Here is a 21,664-nt window from a genome sequence, read left to right as displayed (position 1 = left end):
TGAAAGCCAAAGTTGCTCAGTGGCCATTCCTGTCCTTCCAGAACACTGCTGAGCTGCACACTGCCTCTGAGGACCAGGAGATGAGGAGGCCTGTGACCAACATCCCTCCAAATTCCATAGGTAGCATGCTGGTGAGTGTTTGGGCTTTTAACAACGCCTGCTTAGGTGGTGGGCAAAATAAGATACATAGTTCAGCAGCAGTCAGGAAGGGAGTGCCAAATTGACTTAACAGGACCAAGAAGTAAAGAGTCCACATGACACTCAAAGCTGCTCTGTGCAGTGGAGCACATGCTGTTGTTCTCTCCTTGTAGCTGGTACTGCTAATAGTACTTATGATGTCGTAAGTACAATCCAGTTGTGGATCTACACATGCATTTTAGATGCTAGGTGGTCACATCTAAATAAAAAAATGTTGCATTCATTGTGGGGTGTGATGATATTGCCATCTTCCCTCTAGCTCATACTGTTTTCTTTCTCTTCTTTTCTTGACTGTACAAGTAGAGAGCTTTCAGAGCCAGGTCAGGTTAAACTGCTAGTCTTGCAGGCCAGGCAGGATCAGCTCTGCAAGGGTTTTAATGAAGAAAACACCAGATTTTAGCTGTCCTTTCTGAAGAGCATGCTGAGGTGTAGCTGAAGGCTGATAGTAACATTCACTTCTTAACAACACAGAACATGTAGTTTATCATGATCTGATCTTTGGCATGCTGTATAAGCCTTTTGTTTCTGTTTAGCTGGAAACTTCTGTCACTGCTCTTCCAAAGAAACAAGTGCCTCTGAAAAATAATTGCTTTGACCTGGGAATGACCCATTTCCTGAGGGTAAATGACAAAGAAGAGACAGAATACCACTGGGTGAAGATCAAACTGAAATTTTTACATCTCCCATCCTAGGCCTGAAATGAATGCCCGGTACTTTGACTGTCAGTGCTTGGTTCTCATCAACGAAGTGGCACAAGTTCAGGTATGTCCTGATGCTGACAATTAATCACTCTTCTGACCCATTACAAATAGACTTAACTTTGTAAACACTGTGATCTTCAATCCTACTTTCTTGACTGTGATGTTGTTGTTTGCCTGTGAAAATAGCATGGCTCGTGCCATGATCTCTGGTAGGACTCATTGCCACACTCTGCTGCAGGGTACTTACTAACAAGGCAGACACTGTATTTCCTGAATTTTCCTTTAAGACTGCTTAAAGATTGAGTTACTTCTGTAATCTGTATTCAGTGTTACAACACAGAACTTCCTTATCCAGTTTGCCAGATACGGTGTATAAAGCTTCTAAATAAAGATGCATTTAATTTCCATAAATTATTAGTTTGCCAGAGAATTGTGATTTTTATCAAAGATTCTGTAATGAAAGTTTATTGTTGCAGGAATTGCTTGGGCAATCAATCATGATCCTAAGTCTGCATATAGCTGGAAAACTTATAAATGTCATTCATCAAAAACATACACATTAATTAGGGTCAAGCCACCATAAAAGATAGATTCCTCTGCTGAATATAATTTATCAGTGAAATTAATGTAAGGAATAGAAAGGAGAAATGTTTTTGACTTTACAGTCAGAGTGCTTTCATAAAAACATCTGGTTGGAGGAAGTAAACAAAACATCCAAAGTTCTATTGGCTTTGACAGTAAAGTGAATTATTTCATCAGAGGGCTCTCTATTATTTACTACAAAGTACTATTAAATGGTAACAGAAGTGTTTATTTCCCATATGTGAAAAACTGGATGCTCCAGAGGCCAGCGATGTTACAGAAAAATTTTTTCGACATTTCCTCAAAATGCAGGCTGGGTTAGCACAGGATTGTCACCGGACGATGTCCTGAATGGTGCCCATTCTCAGTAGCTGCCACACAGTTTCACAGAGGACAGAGGCTTCCCTATTTGCATTTTTACTGCGTTCCTGCTACTTATGAAGGGGAGACTAAGGAATGAATGGGCACAGTCTGCTGATTTATCCCCAAGTACAAGGCACATTGGCAGGATTGTGGAGCTGGTGATGCTGCTACCTTACTGTCATACACATTAAAAAGTATCAGTAGCAGGCAAGAATGAAAATCTATCTCATAATTTTCATCTTTTCTTCTTCAAACCTGCCACATATTTTTAAGGATCAGATTAAAAATTACACTGTGGAATGCATACATTTACACACACACACACACACACACACACACGTATTCTCTGTGCTTGACAAATTACTGAAACTGAAAGGGAATGAGCATGCACAGCTCAGCTGCTGTCACTGGAAGGTGGCAGTGCTCAGTCTGTCACAGGGCCAGGCCCGGAGCCATTTTTTTTCTTAAGCCTGTGATAAAGCACAGAAATAGATTTTTTTTCTGTATGTATTAATCATCTGAATCTTTATCATTTAAATGTCAGACGCATAAATTACTTTTCATGGATTAATGAAAATGAAAATTTTCAATCCCTTTGTATTGGAAAGTACAAGCACAATACTAGCTCTCTGATACAATCTCTATGATTTTTATTCTAATTTTAGATAATTTGAGTGACTATAGAATAGGTGAGGCCTTGGGATGTAAATTCCAGGTGGTGGTTTGGTAGAACAAGGGTGATGGAAGAGGGAGGAAGTGGTCTTTTTTTTTTGCCCTTGTGTTCACAGGGGTAGGTCACCAGTACTTGGAAATACCCTGTGAGGTTCCACGTTGTCCTCTGACATTCAGCTTTTGTTTTCCTTAATTTAAGAACAAATCTTTATCTAGAATGGCTTTCAGAGAGCTTAACTCCTCCGTTTGCTGACAGCATCCCTCCTTGAGTTCTCCACATGAACACATTGCCATCCCTGCAATTAGGTTGGAAGCTGTGAACATTATTCCATTTCATTTTGGCAAAAGAAGTATCGTTTCAGACGGCCACTGGAGATAACGTAAGCGCCAGCTCCGTTCCCTCATTATCTCCTTACGTAGCACCAGCTGGAGGGATCACTCGCGTTAACAGCTCGCTCTCGCGTCTCCGTCGGCCTCGTTGAGTCGCTATCAGCAGCCGGCAGCCGGGGAACACCTCGGCTCAGATAGCTCACCCCTGGGGCAGCCCGGCGCCGCTTCTCGGGGACCGACACCCGGCCCGGCGTGCGGAGCTCGGGCCCCGCGCAGCGCAAAGGGAGCCCAGCCCGGCGCCGCCGCCCGGGCCTGCCTGCGGAGCCTGTGGGGCAGAGGCGGGGGTCAGAGCCCGTGTGCCCACGCCTGCAGGCAACGCTGCTGGCAGGGGGACTCTGCCTGGCAGGACGCGCTGCTTGCCGTGCTTTTGGAAACCTCCTTGCCCGGGGAGCCTCGGAGGCGCCCGGATTCCCCTTCAGCGGCAGCGCTGAGGGGAAGGCTGCGGCCGGCCCCCGCCCTGTCCCCTCCTGTCAGCCCCTGGCCGGCAGCAGCCTGTTCGCCGTGAGCAGCCTCCCGCCCCCCGAGCCCGGCCGGGGAAACGGCTGGCACGGGAGGGAGCCTCGCCCGCTGCTCCTGCGGGGTGTGAGCGGGCGGCGAGGCGGCACAGAAGGGATGCACACGCGGGTGTCACCTCGGAGCCGCCCCCGAGGGGGGCAGAGGAGGATATACGTAGAGTGTTGCCTCAAACCAGCACCCGAGGGGCACAGAGAGGGAATATACACGTGGGGTGTCACCTTAGACCGACATCCGAGCGAGACAGAACAGAACGTACATGTGGCGCGTTACTTCACACCCTACTGGCACCCCCAGCGCTCCCGCAGGAAGCGCAACAAGCGCAGCCGAGCGCCCGGCTCGTCCCTCCCGGCCCACCCGCCCGCGGACTACGCTTCCCAGCAACGCCGCCGGGGCTCGCTCCTCCCCCGCCCTCCCACTCTTCGCCGCATGGCATTACGGTCTCTGTAGTCTCCCCATGGCACACAGATCCCTTCCCTACATCGGGCCTTGGCGGCGAACGAAACTATCGCTCCCGTCCGCCCCTGCGGCGCCGCGCGTGCGCCACCGGCGTGGAAGTGCGCGAGGCCGCGGCGCTGCGGGCACTGAGGCGGCCGAGGGGCGGTGAGAGCGGCGGCGGCTTCCGCGTCGGGCGGGGGGCGGCGGGCGGCGCTCGGTACCGCACGGGCAGCACCGGCACCGGCGGTGTCTGGGAGGCGGCGGTCGTTGTCCGGCGCGCAGGGAATGCGCCTGTGAGGGCGGCGGAGGAGAGGGTGCGGGTGAAGCCCGGGCGGAGAGGAGCGGAGCGATGTCCCAGCCCCAGCAGCCGCCGCCGCCGTCCCCTCAGCAGCAGCCGCAGCCGCCGCCTCCGTCCGCCTCCAAGAAGCGAGACCGGCGCATCTTCTCGGGCACCTGCCCCGATCCCAAATGCCAGGCGCGGCTGTTCTTCCCGGCGCACGGGCCGCAGGGCAGCGGCAGCATCGAGTGCACGGACTGCGGGCGGCGCCACGAGCAGCGGCAGCTGCTGGCCGTGGAGGAGGTGACGGACCCCGACCTGGTGCTGCACAACCTGCTGCGGAATGCGCTGCTGGGCGTCAGCGGCGCCGGCCCGCCCCGCAGGAACACCGAGCTCGTCAAAGTCAATGGCCTCTCCAACTACCACTGCAAGCTCCTGGCCCCCATTCTGGCCCGCTATGGGATGGACAAGCAGACTGGCAAAGCCAAGCTCCTCACGGAGATGAACCAGGGAGACATCTTTGACTGCTCCCTCCTGGGCGACCGCGCCTTCCTCATCGAGCCAGAGCACGTTGAAACCATGGGTTATGGGAAGGACCGCTCTGGCAGCCTCATCTACCTGCACGACACCCTGGAGGACATCAAGAAGGCCAACAACAGTCAAGAGTGCCTCATTCCTGTCCACGTGGATGGAGACGGCCACTGCCTCGTCCATGCAGTCTCACGAGCGCTTGTTGGCAGGGAGCTGTTCTGGCATGCACTCCGAGAGAATCTAAAGAAGCATTTTGAGGAGAATCTAAGCCACTACAAGGCACTTTTCCATGACTTTATTGATGCTGCAGAATGGGAGGATATTATAAATGAATGTGACCCTTTGTTTGTTCCTCCAGAAGGTGTGCCAATGGGCCTTAGGAATATTCATATCTTTGGTCTGGCCAACGTGCTTCACCGGCCTATCATCCTGTTAGACTCCTTGAGTGGAATGCGAAGCTCTGGGGACTATTCAGCAACATTCCTCCCTGGTCTGATACCTCTGGAAAAATGCATGGGGAAAGATGGCATGTTGAACAAGCCGATCTGTATTGCGTGGAGTAGCTCAGGACGTAACCATTATATTCCTCTGGTTGGAATAAAAGGTGCTGCTTTACCTAAGCTGCCTAGGAAGCTCCTTCCTAAAGCCTGGGGAGTTCCTCAAGACCTCATAAAAAAATACATCATGTTAGAGGAGGATGGTGGTTGTATTATTGGAGGAGACAGAAGTTTGCAGGATAAGTACTTGATGAGGCTTGTTGCTGCAATGGAGGAGGTTTTCATGAGTAAGCACGGTATCCACCCCAGTCTTGTAGCTGATGTGCATCAGTATTTCTACAGAAGGACTGGTGTAATAGGGGTCCAGCCCGAAGAGGTCACTGCAGCTGCCAAAAAAGCAGTGATGGACAACCGCCTTCACAGGTGCCTCATCTGTGGGGCTCTTTCAGAGCATCACGTTCCCCCAGAGTGGCTGGCTCCAGGGGGGAAGCTGTATAACCTGGCAAAAAGTACTCATGGCCAGCTAAGGCCTGACAAAAATTACAGTTTTCCCCTGAACAGTTTGGTGTGTTCTTACAACCCTGTGAAGGATGTGCTGGTACCAGACTATGGCCTGAGTAATTTGACTGCTTGTAACTGGTGCCACGGTAACTTAATGCGTCGTGTCAGAGAGGATGGGTCTGTTTTGTATATTGATGGAGACAGAACTAATACTAGGTCTTCAGGTGGCAAATGTGGCTGTGGATTCAAACATTACTGGGAAGGTAAAGAATATGACAATCTGCCTGAAGCTTTTCCTATAACTCTAGAGTGGGGTGGAAGAGTGGTGAGAGAGACTGTCTACTGGTTCCAGTATGAAAGTGACACCTCTTTGAACAGCAATGTGTATGATGTCGCCATGAAACTTGTTACCAAGCACTTCCCTGGTGAATTTGGTAGTGAGATTCTTGTGCAGAAAGTTGTCAACACAATACTGCACCAAACTGCCAAAAAGAACCCTGATGATTATACCCCTGTAAATATTGATGGTGCTCATGCCCAAAGAGCTGAGGATGTACAGCAGGGACAAGAGTCAGAGTCGCAACTTCCAACCAAAATCATTTTGACTGGACAGAAGACTAAAACTTTGCACAAGGAGGAGCTGAATATGAGCAAGGCTGAAAGAACTGTTCAGCAGAGCATTGCAGACCAGGCTTCCGTAATGCAGAAACGGAAAAGTGAAAAATTGAAACAAGAGCATAAAGGGCAACCCAGGACTGCTTCTCCTGGGGCTGTTCGTGAGGGGCCCTCATCTGCACCTGCTACACCAACCAAAACCCCATATTCTCCAACATCTGCAAAAGAAAAGAAAATTCGAATAACCACCAATGATGGGAGGCAGTCAATGCTTACTCTGAAGTGCACTACCACCTTCTTGGAACTCCAGGAAGGCATAGCGAGAGAATTTAATATTCCCCCGTATTTGCAATGTATTCGCTATGGCTTTCCTCCAAAGGAGCTTCTGCCTCCCAAAGAAGGCATGGAAAACGAGCCTGTTCCTTTGCAGCACGGTGACAGGATTGCCATAGAAATTCTGAAGGGCAAGGAGGAAGGCAGGCAGGCTGCCTCAGCTCACTCAGCCCATGCTGTGAAGCACGAAGATGTTGCTGTGACCAGTAAGATCTCATCGAAGGATCTGCAAGAGCAAGTTGACAAGGAGATGTATTCACTCTGTCTTCTGGCAACACTCATGGGTAAGGCTGACTTCGTGTTATTCTTCAAAATTATGTTTTTAAGTAGAAGATAACATGCTGCAAACTGTAGTTACATACACATTTCCCTTTTTTAAAATAATGCTTTATCAGTTTAATTCCCCTAATCCTTTATTAATATTAATATGCTGTCAGTGACTTTTAGAAATTGTATATATGAGGTATATGAGATACTTGTTTTACCTTTGCTATAAAGTCCTCTTTTAAAAATTACGGTTTAGAGGTGATTGCATTGCCTCTGCTGTCCTGTCTTTCATTAGGCACACATTGGAAGTGTACGTGTGAAAGCTACAAACTTTTTTTCCCCTACATCTCATTCAGGTTTCAGGAAATAAATTCAGAGCAGGGGTGAGAAGGGGATGCTGAGTGTCTGCTTATTGGAAATTTGAGGAACAAATTTTCATCTTTGTAGTAGGAGGAAATCCTGCCATTTGGCCCCACAAGGAGTTGTCTTGGTTTAAGCATATCAACTTGACATTTTCTTCTTAGGTAATCTGTTAGTTTTAAATGAAGATCTGGTCTTTTTAAAGATTTAAGAAAAGTATTATTTCAGAATGTAAACAGAGGAGAAACTGAAAGAATCTAAACGTGGATCTGAATTCCAAAGGTTAGACATAGGGTTGCAAAGCTATGCTTATAAATTATCAGTCATATAAATCTGACTGTGAATAATTAATGACAAAAGGATTTTTACAGGTGCCTTTGTATTTTCCTTTTTGAACTCATGAGACTTGGACCCCTGTTTGTGTATTTTCTTCATCAGGTTTCACAGTTCTTGCTGCTTTCTGGCAGGAAGTAGAACTGTAATCATTATATATTCAGCTCTACGAACCAGTTGAATAGTCATGTTTACAGGTTTTTTTGTGGGAGCCTTCTCTTTTGCTGGAGGGATTTGGTGTGGCTAAAGCATGTGATGTTTCAGAAACGAAACAATTACGTAATCACAGAGTGGTATGTCAGAAGTTCATCAAGCAGAACTTTGATTCTTTTCCAAGTGTGATTGTTTACTCCTGTGTCTTTTACAACATAGTGTGCTGAATCACTACTTATCTCGTCACACTGACATTTACACCCCAGTTCCAAAGTGCAGGAAAAAGTTAGGTTTAAAAGTTGTCTTAACTTCTAGATGAAGTTTAAAAGAGTGCGCTCCTTTCTGCAGGAAATACTGCTGGAAGTATAGTTACTGACTTCATAAAACTTCAGCATGCTTTAAAATATCTTGGTTACTTAAGCATTAAGATGTGTAATTATTTTACAGGTGCTTATCCATAAACTGTGAGCTGATCTTGTATGCAAGAATGACTTTTGGTCTTTGCCATCACTACTGTTAGATTCTGCTTTAAGAGAACCGGTTGGAATAAAATTTATCTCGCCCTTCTCTGGCTGTATCCACTGTGCATTACTAATAGAAGTAAAAGCAGCAGCGAGTGATAAACCAACCAGTTATAAAACCTTATGCAATTACTGAATAAGATGCTGTTACTATAGCATCACTTTTCTCATTAGGTCTTCATTTTCCTTTAAAAATACTTGTGAGAGAAATCTAGTTACTAGACTGTTCACAATTGAGATTTTTCAACGGATTAACAAACTTCCTAAGTCCTTGCACTTTCTTAAAGGTGGCAATTCCTCAAGGTGGCATATTCAACCTTTTGAGACAAGAAGCCTTAGTTTTTCTCTGCAACATTTCTGTACTGCTAAAAACTGCTGCAGAGGTCTGAGAGCCAGCTTTGTAACTTTGTTCTCCTAAAAACATTCCTATAATACAGTAAGATTAGAATGTGTAGAGGGGAGATGCTGTTGAGATAGCTCATTGAGCCAGACACACTTTTCTTTTCCCCAGTGCCCATAGTGGAAGTGTGTCTTCATACACCCATAATTATTCATTCTGTGTGCTTAAACCATTTTCTTTCATACAGTCTCCTATAGGCTGAAATACTTTTCTTATTTCAGCTACTTGAATTTTTCTTTTCTGGTCTCATCTACTTATTAGAATTTTAGATCATGTTCTTAAGTTTTTCTGTATATAATTTTTTAAAAAGCCATGGGAAATTAAATATTGTAATTTCTGGACCAATTAACATATTATGCACGATTTTTGTAAAGCTTTCTCTTTTTTTTTTATTTAGCTCAAAATGCGGAATTCTGTAGGGAAATTACTAAATGAATTGGAATTTTGCATTAACATATTTAAAACATTATATTTTAAACCAGATTTAATTACACCCCTGCAGAGGCACTCTGAATATGTGCAAGCCAGATACGAATTTATTTTGATTGGTTTGTTTTACATTGATGAATTCATTCATACACAATGAATCAAAATAACCAGGTTTGAATTTAATGTATTATGTGATACCAGGATTTTCATGGAATTAAACAGCTTGCTTTGAAGCCAGCTGAGCTTACCTATAACGTATGTTTATCAATTGAGTTTTATTTGTGTTACACTTGGCCTGTTCTCTCTGCTGTCTGAAGTGACAGTCCTGGGCTTGCAGCAGCTGCAGGCTAGGTTACATCAGTGGACAAGGCCTGTTTGTGTGTAGGATAGTCTTGATTTGTTCCCATACCTTAATGTTCTGGGGTTGGGATCTGGTCTGAGGAAATGTGTACTGGAGCAGGAACAGTATAATCTCTTTGATACATGTAGTGTCTTGAGGGAGTTTTTAACTAAATGATCATCCAAATTAACTTGTGACCTATAAACATCTTGCTACCATGGCAAACAAATCCAAAACAAACAGTAAAACTAAACTAGCAACAAAAATGTGCAAACCTCAAATGTAGTTTGAGTCATGCATACTAGTTCCTCTGATCTGGGAAAGTCCAGTTGTAACTGTGAGCTTTTTGTCTTCCAGTGGGAGATGTCTGTCAAAACAGTGTCATTAGTTTGTATTTCTTTCAGTGGCTGATGCTTTTGTGCTGTGAGCCCTGCTCTCCATGCTTTCCTGCATGTAGTACTTGTTAGTATTGCATAAAAGGCTATCTAAACAGTGATGCTTCCCTTGTGCAAGGCTTAAAAAATCATACCCACAGCAAGTAGGGAATATTTCCTTGGAAAATATCAGTAATTCTAAAACAGGGCTTCTTCTTTAAGTCCAGTGGTTGTCTTGTGGAATGAGAGAGAAGAGTCCTTCAAATAGGGATGGATTGCTTGATGCAGTAAAGGAGTCCTTAGTATGGAGTCCTGCTGGCTGTGGCCTCTTCAGGCTTCAGTGGACTGGCAGCTGTATTCTGATACTCCTCAGTGCAGTGGTTATTTTGATTCCTGTGGGCAGTGTTTAAACCATCAGGGAGACTTGGAAGAGGCACAGCGGCGATGCTCTGGAGACATTGTGTATGGGGAAGTGCATTTCAAATTGCCAATGAGAGTAAGGACACAGGTAACAGTGATAGAAGACTTCCTTCAGTAGGTCATGGAAAATAAGAAAGAAGAGCAGTTTGGTTTATTACTTCAATGTTCAGCTTGGAAGCGAAGGCTGAATTTGTGAGCTTGATGTGCAAATGAATGCAGTGAGCCTGAGCGTATATGGTTTGAAGGAATGCTTTCAAAATTAATCAGATTATATTGGTCTCCTGTCTTTAAAACATCCAAAGAGAGAATGTAGTGAATGTGCACTGTACCTTTGTAAAGCAAATGGGGGTTTGAGTAATGCCTGCAGTGGAGAGGTGAGTGATAGTTGTGGGGGAACAGACAAGCAGGAGAGCATACAAAGTCCTGTGCCTCCTGTGCTCTTTTATTTTATTTTCCCTATAACAGCAAGCAAAGACATATTGGTGGGTTATATTTTACAGCCTCACACATTCCAGCTATCTCTATCCAAGTAGTACAACCAGTTAACTATAGTTGAAGATTTACATTTTCCAATCTTAATAGAAATTTGAGAGATGTTGTTATTGAGATTTCAATCCCTACAGAAGGGGGCAATTTTTATCTAAAATATCTCAATATGTTCCTTGTATATTTAATGGAAAGTGGGAAAACCAATTTTTTTTTTTTTTGAAAATATGCACAGTAGTTGTTTCTGCATCAGGAGAACAGAATTTATCAGAACTTTCTGATAAGCAGTTTGTACTTTCTAAGCAGTTTGTACTGCTTAGACAGCTACAGCACATGTCACTTCTCTGAAGCAGATACGTGGTTAGCAAAATAAGGAAAAGGGTATAGGCAAAATGCAGATCTGAACTGATTGAGCAGGTGCTGTTAGGTCACTGATATTCCATCACTGTAACCCAACTTTTCCATTCTTTATATTCCTTTCCTTTCTAGGTTGGGGGTTTTTTTTCCTTTCCATGGCATTTAAAGTTGTTAAATTTCAATGCCATTTTTGGCATTGTTGACAAACACTGGTTATACAGGATTGCCAGGGCCTCATGGTTGGTATTTTGTTTCTAACTCTCAGGAAAATCAGGGTACAGACATAGTTTCTACACAGCTGCCTGGGTGGACATTTGTGTCTCAGCTGCAGTATTAAGTCTACTGTGTGGCAGCTGTGAAATTGAGCTCTGATTTTTGAGGTGGTGTAGGGATGTAGAATTCAAGTTTTAATGAGCAAGGATGTGTGCTTGAATTTTGGAAGCATGTTAGTAATTTCCTAGTTTAATGTTGAAAGCAGAGGTAGGAGGGGAATGGAGACTCGTGTTTAGGGCCTGGCAAAGAACCAGGAGCTGCACCTTGGGTCAAATCAAATTTGGGAACTTTTGTACTAGAACATGTAGGATATTAGACTGCAGACAGCAGTATGTTTTTCTAAAAGTCTTTCAATGTCCCAGGCTCATGTTCTGTGCATTTGCAATAAAAACTCAAATTCTTAATTGCATAGAAGAGAGTGAGAACTCAACTTTTGATTTAAGGAGTTACATTTTCAGCCATTGATTATAATGTGAAAATCCAACTGCTTAATTTTAATGTTCGTGTTTGATTTTTACAGGAGAAGATGTTTGGTCTTACGCAAAGGGGCTTCCTCAGTTGTTTCAGCAGGGTGGAGTCTTCTACAGCATAATGAAGAAAACAACAGGTATTTTTTAGTTTTGTTTTTATTCCTTCCTTCCTCCCTTCCTCTGTTTCCAACTCCTGAAAATTGTAAGTTGGTATTGAGTCACTTGTAAGCATAAATATATTTAAAAAAATTCTATTACTATGGTAAATATTCATTCTTAAATATTGGAGAACTCCTAATGCTCCCTCAGACAAAGACTAGGGAATCTGCCTAAACCTATTTCATTGAATTTAAACTTTGTACTTTCTGAAATTTCCGCTTCCTGAATTGTACAGATAACTTTTTTTTTTTCTTAATGACAATATGACCAAGAAAAGTCAACTGGTTATTTGTTTTCTTAATCTTTTTCTCCTGTAAAGATCAAAAACCAAGACAATCATAGGACCTATTCTTTTACTTTAAGATGCTTACTGGATAAGGAGTTTACGTTTCTTGTGCTTCTTAGTAGATCTTTTATACAGGGAACTGCATATTTTAAATTTAAATGGTTGGTTAAATTTGTTTTTCTACTATTCCTAAGATTGTTGTTCAAAAGTAAAACTATCCATCCCCTTCTTGAATTGCTGAATGTTGCATCTTGGGTTCTGTGCAGAATAACCAAGCAAGTAGAGTATATTTGATTTTTAGGTGGCTTTCAAATACTGCCTACAAAAAATAGCAACTGTTTCTTTAGAGAAGAAAGTACTAAGGAGTTATTTTCTCCCAAAGTTTATTTTATTGATGAAATCTTTGTATTCACAGTTTAGCTCTTGTGGTTTCAGCTATTATAATGGTCCCTTTGCTGCTTTCTTGCTGTTTGATTATTTTCTTAGGCAGTTTTATCAACCTTAACTTTATCTTACTTATTTCTGGAAATAAATTAAAATGTGTGATACTCAATGCCCACTACCTCTCACTGAATTATTAGCCTGATAATAGAGTTAGCATGCAAGTGTGTTATATCTGTTTCCTTTTAGTTTTCCTTCTTTTGCTATGCTTGTACATTAATGAGTGGTGTATTGTTTGTGGAAAGTGAATCAGCTTTCAACAGTGCCTGATGGAAAGGGTATTTTTGACCAATTAATGGCTAGCCAAATTTGAAATCCTGGAATGAATCCAAGGAATTTTAACCCAACTCAGAGAGAATGTCAAACTTAAATGCCATTTTTCCTGGCTTACTGTGTAAGAAATAAGGCTGTAGGAGATAATAGTGTAAAATGCCTTCATACAGAGAAGTGCAATAGTTTCAAATACAGACTGTCTTGGTAGGTACAATTCCTATTTCAGCATTAGTACACTTTTACAATTTCAGTGTGCAACAATCTGACTCATTTTTCCACTTTAAGAAGCTACTTACCTATTTATAATCATCTAGGTAATGTAATAATGTACCTATCATATTGGACCTTGGGAACAAAGCTGTCTGTGAAGTGTAGGTACTGTTAATCGATTGAAACTTGATTTAATAGATCTTGTTTAAGATCCTACTTTGAGATTTTGGGATTGCAGTTTCAGAGGCAGTTTTGGTCAATCATAGGAATTGTTTCAGTTCCCTCTTGTGCAAATGAAAGTTGAGCCGCTAAATTGTGTACTTAAAGTATGTTCTTTAGTTAGACAGGTGTTTGAGGTTAAATTTTGTTCTGCATTTTGGCTGTTTGGTTATTGGTTTCCATGGATATGTAAAGAAAGGCGCTACATGTCTGAAGGTCTCAGAACAAAATCTTATTTGTAGGTCCTCTGCAATTGTGCATGTGTGAATCAGAAGTTGTGGAGGATGAGTGAGCTTAATCAGTAGGTTCATTAGGGAAAACAGTTTAATAACTTATCAAATTATTAAATGACCTTTTCCACTGTTGCCCAGAATATTCGTTTTGAAAGCACTGTATTTGGTAATACAAATTAGAAATAGAATTTGCTTGTTGTGTTTCTTCCCTTCTGAATAATTTCTGGTGGTTTTCTTTAAGAACTTTGAGAATGAGAGGAAAAATCCCAACAATTTACCTGTTCCTGGCACCTTTTAAACTGTGTTGTTTTCATTGTAGCTCTCCATGCATAGCTGATGGAACTAAAGTGAAGAGAATGGTTGCAGCCAAGTTTTCATCTGCAGATAGCTTTTAACTCACAGAAAGCCACCATCACTGAAGTGATACCTTACTGCTTTTACCACAGCCTGCATGGGACAGAGTTGAAAGAGTTATTTTGTGTTTCATGATGATAAACTGTAAAAAATGAATGTTGTCCATTTTTGGCACACAGAAACTTCAGAACTTAAAATTATCTAGTGAACTCTCAGTCTTAACAGATTGGTCAAATTGTAAGTGGGACAATTAAACAGCAGAGCAATAATATTATGTCTTATATTTGTTTTGTAAAGGTTAATAGTTATAATATCCAGGACTACTAAATACAGTAAGCTTTAAACACTTCTGTTAATCTAGCAACACTTCCTCTCAGAGAACAAGACAAAATAGCAAATTTGAAATTCCTCAGGCTTAGCAGCAGTTAGGCAACCAGAAATCCTGCTACAGTTCTAACTAGTATGGAAGTAGTCTCAAATAGTATTTCTCCACATAGTGTTTTGAAATGTTCTTCTTGTCAGTTTTCTGGTTTTGATTTTTGATGTTTTGGTTTTATGTGATTTTGGGGGTGTGGGGTGGTGGTAGTGATGGAGTTTGGCTTGTTTTACATTACTACAAGTTTTAGGGGTGTGGTTATTTTATCTTGTAATAGTACAGTATTGTCTCTTTATCAGAGTCATCATAGAAGGCAGCAGCATCTTTGCAGCATGCTGTGGTTATTGTATGGCATAAAAGCCGAAGTTTTTTCTCCCATAGTAGTAACTTTCAGTTTGAATTTACATACTGGTTTCAGTAAATTTAAATACAGTAATTACTGTGTGTTCAGAGCACGCCTTAAAATATGTTAGCACTTTGAATAACTTTTTCTGTCTTTATAGGTTTGGCTGATGGCAAGCACTGCACTTTTCCACATCTGCCTGGTAAAAACTTTGTGTACAATGCAGCAGAAGACAGATTAGAGCTGTGTGTGGATGCTGCTGGGCACTTCCCGATCGGTCCTGATGTCGAAGAGCTGGTTAAAGAGGCCTTAAGTCAAGTGCGAGCAGAAGCTACTTCAAGAAGCAGGGAAGCAAGTCCTTCACATGGAATGCTGAAGCTGGGTAGTGGTGGAGTGGTGAAAAAGAAATCTGAACAACTACATAACATAACTGCATTTCAAGGAAAGGGTCATTCCCTAGGAACTGCATCTAGTAGTCAACAACATGATCAAAGAGCCAGGGAAGCACCACTTTTAAGAAAGCATAGCACAGAAACGGACTTCAGTCCTTCTGCTAAAATTGAGCCTTCTGTATTCACAGCTGCTTCTGGTAACAGTGAGCTTATTCGAATTGCTCCGGGAGTTGTGACAATGAGAGACAGCAGGCAGCTTGACCCCACTTTGATTGAGGCACAGAGAAAAAAGTTGCAGGAAATGGTCTCTTCTATTCAGGCTTCAATGGATAGACATTTGCGGGATCAGAATACAGAGCAGTCAGCATCAGTTGATGTATCTCAAAGAAAAGTAGAGGCAGTGAGTTCAACTGCTAAAACTGGGAGCTTTCAGGCTGCCTTACCTGAATCATTCTCTGCACCAAGTGGTACTGAACACTTGAATACTGAATCAACTGATGGTAACATGGTGAATTCTGTGGGAACAACATTCCCTGCAAGGTCTAAAGCACAAAAGGGAAATTCTGTTGAGGAGCTTGAGGAGATGGATAGTCAAGATGCAGGAATCACTAATGCAACTGAGCCAATGGATCACTCTTGATAGGTTAAAATCTAATAAGGGTAGAAGAAATTACTGTTCAAATGTAATGTTTATTGGCTGGGCCACACAAAGTGATTAGTTATTAAATCTTGTATGTATGTCAAAGATTATATCATCTTATTCAGTGCATGATAGGCATGTGATTGGCAATAGCTTTCAATATTACCATACTGCTGCCCAGGCTGGCTCTGTTACCTGTAAATTAGTTATTAGGAAATGCACTGAGATGAATATCTGCTGTATATGTGGGTTCTTGAAAATTCTTTGTAATTTTTAGTTTCTTAAAAGTCTTAACATTTAAGCCCATGCAAGGTTCTTACCATGGTAGCTTAAGGTTACTGAAAGGGCTAGAAAGGCAAAACTAGAAACACGGCAAAGTTAATTCTGTCCCAGGTACTTAATTCAAATAAAAAATACCCTATTATCATAAATTAGACATAAATTTCAAAAAGTAACTGAAACTAACCTTCTGCTCAATTTGATAATGTAGCATATACAGTACTTTTAATTACACTTTGCTGGCACTTCTCCAACTTAATAACTTTTTCATTCATATCCTCCTCTCAGAAATCTTGGACTAAGTGTAACTTTAGTAAACTGAAGTTCTCCTACTATCAGTTAGAAAGCAAATTAGAAAAAAGGCCACATAGCATATGATTGAGACATATTGAATGTGGTATGGTTATGCATGGCTGGCTGAGCCAACACAACCATTTTGGTGCTCTCTTGGTAGCATTTCCTCCCAAATACCAAACTGGTCAGGTGGTTGTGCAACTTTTGAGACAATTACAGGAGAGAAATTGCAAGTAAGAGCAAATACTCAATGGCAAATCCATTTCTTTTAGAAGACTTAGATTGCTAACATTGGTTAGAAATGGCAAAAATGAAATAACAGCTGTCCTCTTAAGAGCAAATTAACAATTTATTGGAAGGAAATGACTCTCTAACACACATTATCCTGAAGTGTTTGGTGATAATTGAGCTTTTAGAAGCTCACTGTTTACTCTGTGGGAACAAGGGATACATGCTGTTTCAGTGTCTATAAAGACTACCCACCTCTCTCAGCCTCATTTCAGTTTGTGCTGCAAATTTCCCTGCATCAGTGATAATAGAGCTGGTATCCACTTAAGTAGTGTGTTCATCAGACCTGTAGTGCTAGTTTTTAAGAAGCAGCCATTGTGCTTGCTCCCTAAGGATGGAATGTGTTTTTGATACTGCACTTTGCTTCCTATCTTCATAGTCATTTAAATGCACTATTGTTACTTCTCATGGTAAAATAACATTGAATGGATGAAAAGATGCTAATACAGCTTCAAAGGAATTAAGAGCATTTAAATACTGAAGTCTGTGTTTGTGCACATGTAGGTTTTTACCAGTTCACAAATGTGGTTTGTGTTGTGTATGTTTGTATTCAGGAAAGTCTTCTCACTTTTTACATTTCTAATCACTTAAACAGTTCTAAGTGTTAGTATGATAAAATGTCCCATGGGGAAGGATTTATTTTTGTATGTAGAACTGAAATGAAGCAAGTCACTTAAAGAATAGCCCTTCTCTTTTGTCAAGGTAAATTAAAATGACTCTGTTGGTTAACTTTTTATGTAGATGGTACAAATATTTTATGATTTCATACACTACTTAGAGGTAAAATATAAACATCACATTTTTACAAATAAATGAAAAATGTTAAGATCTCAAATTGCTATCTGGTAAGTTAGCAATTTGGAAACTTGGAATGTATGAAGTAATTGGCTTGCCAGAACTGACCTTGCTGGTGCACTGATTAACTGGCAGGGCTTATTCAGTGAGAAACAGGATGCACATGCAGCACCTGGAAACCTGCCATGACTTCTGAAAACATTTAGTCTCCCATGAATCAGTCTAGCTCGCTGAAGGCTACATCTATATAGAAAATGTTGAGTAGAGGCTTGTGCTTTGTCACACTGTTAAAAAAGTATAGAAGTGACTTGTTCCTGGGAAAGAATTTCAATCAGGGGAGGCTGAGGGGGAGGAATCTCCTGGATATCTTGCATTTTAGACCAGGTAACCAATGCTTTGACAGTTTTAACCTTTTCTTTAGGAAAAAAAGTCTCCCTTGGCTGGAAAAATAATGAGTGAGCAGTGTGTATGAGAGAATTTCAAGTCTGAAATAAATTGAAGTATTTATTGCACATCATTCTTATTTCAAGGAAGAATGCTTAATTCTTTCATGCCTTTCTGGTAAGACTGCAGAAGTTTGTGTGCCTTTTACTGTGTAAAGAGGAAGGCTTGGTTTAGTTTTGACACACTTCCCATTTCAGCGGTAATTTGACATTTTCCTTCTTATCTAAATTGACATAGAAACAGATAATAGCTCTGTTTGACTCACCATTTGTGTCATCTTGGGCCCACTCAAGTCGTGTAGAACCCTCCACAAGTCGTGTAGAACCCTCCAGTTCCTAAAAGAAGATGGTCTCACAGGACTGGCAAAATCGTGTCAGTCACAAGATCCACTGGTGTGAATTCTGGAAGGCAGGATTGTGCATATTTTCTTGCAGTGTTCTTATCTCACATGGGTTTTTCATGCTTTTATCAGTGGTTTTGAGAAAGATAGATAGCTTTTGATACTTTCAAGTGAAGCTAAACTTTATCTGTGTGCCAGTGAGATTTGTGACTGTGCAGAAGTGAAATAAAGAACACTGAAGTGTCAGTTGGAACAGAAGTTTTGTTTGGTTGCTGGCAGTGGGTGCAAATGTAAGTGGAGACAAATCTGTGTGCCTGTCCAAGAAACACCAGTGTGCTTGTTAGAATTCCCTATTAGTCAGGAAAATGCTGGTGAGGTACAAGGGCAGGGAAGACTTCAGCTCATTGTGGATATGATGTGTCAGTAGGACTTCTCAAATGTCAAGAATGGTGCCCTTTTCTTGAAATGTAAAGGCAAACAACCCAAATTCTTGCTGCCAAATTGCCTGTGGAAAGAGGGTGTGGTTTTGAGTACCCACCTTGATTACTTTCTTGTCTGAAGGCCAAGGATCTTCTATGCTGCCTCTCATGGCAAAGAAGACACATTATTGGAAAATCTTAAATGTTACTATGGCTTAGTATGAATAACCCAAAGATGACTGCTAAAAATATAGGCCTAGTACAAAAATAAAAAAAAAAAAAAGGGGAATTAAATAGATTGCTGAGGAGCATATAGGAAACCTTGGGAGAACAGATCAGTTTTCCAAGACTTTTAGTACTTCAAATGGCTGGATGCTTAGTTGACTTTTTGATAGTGCTGTTTCTCTCTGAATTGTTTACATTTCAGCAAGGGAAAAGAAACAGCAGATTTTCAAATAAAATCAAAGAAATTAATTTGGGATGTCTTCCCTGTTATAGTCACAAAACAGCTGTGTGCATTGTTGGCTTTGTGAATTCCATATAGTTTACTAGTCTTGTGCTGGCTGCAAAATAGAAGCTAGACGTTGCCTCTGACAGAGTGCTCTACCAGTGTCACAGAGGCACAGTGCCACAGGGCTGTGTGCTAACAACCCTGCAAGGCCAAAATACTTGATTTACAATCTTTCATAAAGTAGAATCTGTTGTCATTGTCACAGGGTTAGTGGAGTTGCTTGCTACTTTTTCAATGCGCTGAAAATGCCAGGTAACAAAATTCTTGGTATGTTTACAGTTGGGAGAGTGATGCTCAATATGAGTTGTATGGAAAATGAATGATTTAAGAAGATGCCACTGTTATCTCTCCATTTGTTTGGCTCCTATTTTTAAATATCAGAATTTACATGCTTTTGTAAAATAATAATAATATGAATATGAAGTTAATCCTTTTGTTTAAAAAAGCCACAACAGAGAGTGGTTTCTTTGTTTTGCTTGTGGATATCAGTTTAACTTAATGAAGAAGTTGCTTAAGATCTTTAGAATGCAGGATTCCCTCTGAGCCCTTATGCCTGTGGTTGAGCAATAAAAGGTTGAAACAAGAGTGGTATTTTCAGAGTTATTTTACGTTTGATGAGGATTATTGCCAAGAAATGAAAGAGTGCACTTTTAGGAGGGAATGCTATTTAAAATGTATAAATAGGAATTAAAATAGTGTATATATTTAGAAAAAATCTTTTTAAAAAGTAAGTGCTTTACATGTTGAATTAAAAATAAATTAGCATAGAAACTATACCATCTTCACAGTACTGGCTGTTATCCAGCAAGGTTTGGTTTGTTCTATTTGTGATTGCTGTACTAATTATATTTGATTTTTTTATCAGTAATGTAACAATAGTGTATTATAACAGTATATAGTGTACTATACTACACTTCACTGTACAGTATTTGGAATTTTCTTTGATTGCTATATTAAAACTATAAGTTGAAACATCTGCTTTGGTTTTATAAGGTGTAATTTTTATCTAGCCTTTCACATGTTAGCTTGTTTAATTAATGTTGATTTGCCTACAAAATGAGTCAGTTGAAAATGTATTACTTTCTGCATTTTGCATATAAAGTGCATTATACTTGCATACATGAATACTAGTACAGAAGTTGAAAAACTGATACAATTCTTAGAAAAGTAAAATCTGATGTTACCCATTTTCCTTTAGTAATGGTTCTTTCTCAAAATAATTTTTGAGAGAAAATCTCTTTAAGAAAAAGGTTGGGTTTTTTGACCTCATGCCTAATCTCAATATTTCATTGAACACATAGGACCTTTGAATTTGAGACATTTCTAAACCATATATGTTTCGTATATTTGAGACCAAAATTCAAGACCTGAATTTTTTTTTTTTTAATTGTCATGAAGAAGATGTAGAAAAAATGCTGACCAAGTCAGCATTTAAGATACCTTGCAATCTGTGATTTGAAACGTTGGTCAAAGTGTATTTCAAAGCAAAATTTTAATGCCTGCATATAATAGTCAAGTATGAATAGTACAATTTGGAAGAACCAGGCTTTTGAAAAGTTGGCAATACTCAAAGATGAACATACTGACAACTATTTAAATTATCTCTATGCTTTTACCACCAGCTACATGTGGTACTTTGTTTCACAAATTTGCTTTAATCAGAACTTCTGAGCCTAGAAACAAGCCATAAAACCCATCTGCAAAACTCTTGTTACTTCTTCCTGTATTTATTGAAAGGCCTTAATTCCAAGTGTGCTAGCATTAAAGCATTCTTTTAAATGATGGGTGTAAAACACTGTTAATTTTGATTGCATGTCATATCACAAAGAATTGAAAATTATCCTTTAGAAGATTTGTATTTCAAAAGCTTAAATGATTAATGCTAAGCTAGAAATTCGCTCATCTTTATTAATACAGTACTTATCATCTTAGCCAAAAACAGTACTGAATGTATGAAGCAACAAAGTTGTGTGCTTTCAAAGTGTTTTAATTTTACTTCTGCAATTAATTGTATAGTCTTAATATCTGTCTAAATTTTTATTTTGGGTTGGAGTTTTTTGGTTTCGGTTGTTATTTGTTGTTTGGTTGGTTGGTCTTGTTTTTGTCTTATGCATGTCCACAGCAAATCTGTTGTAACATCACTTAAAACCCCATCTTCCTGTCACCATAAAACTCCTCAAAATACAGTCTTATCCTTAGGGTCAGGGTGAGAGCGAACCTTGGATATTCATCAGCATGTGTAGTGATTTATGGAAGGTGCTTTTGGTATTACAAAGTCAATTCAAACACCTTATACTGTCTGCAGAAGTTAATTGAAATCATGTTGCTTTGCTTGATGTAGAGGCTTTGATAAATGTTGGCTTCTACTGGTTTGTGTAGTTCTGAGTATTTACTACTCAGAAATGGATAAAGAAAAGTAGATGTTTAGATTCACAGCAGACTTGATGGCCAAGCTAACATTGCAGAAACGCTGTTGCTACAGGTGCTTTGAAATTGATTATTTGGATTTGAATTACTTAAATTGCTGTGTACTGAGTTATTCTGAACATCTGTTAACACAAAGGAATTAGGCTT

The 21,664-nt window shown here is 40.7% G+C and overlaps 1 protein-coding gene and 1 long non-coding RNA gene across 2 annotated transcripts; one reads left to right on the top strand and one right to left on the bottom strand.

The window, feature by feature from the left end:
- Positions 1–2,411: 2,411 nt before the first annotated feature.
- Positions 2,412–3,950, bottom strand: LOC140682432 (uncharacterized). Its single transcript, XR_012054170.1, has 2 exons — positions 3,679–3,950; positions 2,412–3,171 (listed from the first exon to the last, which is right to left on the bottom strand). It is a non-coding gene; the product is annotated as an uncharacterized lncRNA (long non-coding RNA).
- A 27-nt stretch (positions 3,951–3,977) lies between these two features.
- On the top strand, positions 3,978–20,066 carry VCPIP1 (valosin containing protein interacting protein 1). Its single transcript, XM_002198863.7, has 3 exons — positions 3,978–6,895; positions 11,845–11,931; positions 14,849–20,066. Exons 1-3 carry the CDS (start codon positions 4,207–4,209, stop codon positions 15,718–15,720), a joined length of 3,648 nt encoding a protein of 1,215 aa, XP_002198899.3. The 5' UTR covers positions 3,978–4,206; the 3' UTR covers positions 15,721–20,066.
- The last annotated feature ends 1,598 nt before the right edge of the window (positions 20,067–21,664 follow it).

The sequence above is a fragment of the Taeniopygia guttata genome, chromosome 2 (assembly GCF_048771995.1).
Source record: "Taeniopygia guttata chromosome 2, bTaeGut7.mat, whole genome shotgun sequence".
NCBI classification, from domain to species: Eukaryota; Metazoa; Chordata; class Aves; order Passeriformes; family Estrildidae; genus Taeniopygia; species Taeniopygia guttata.
Note: the sequence above shows the minus strand (reverse complement) of the source record. Positions and strands in the feature narration are given on the sequence as shown.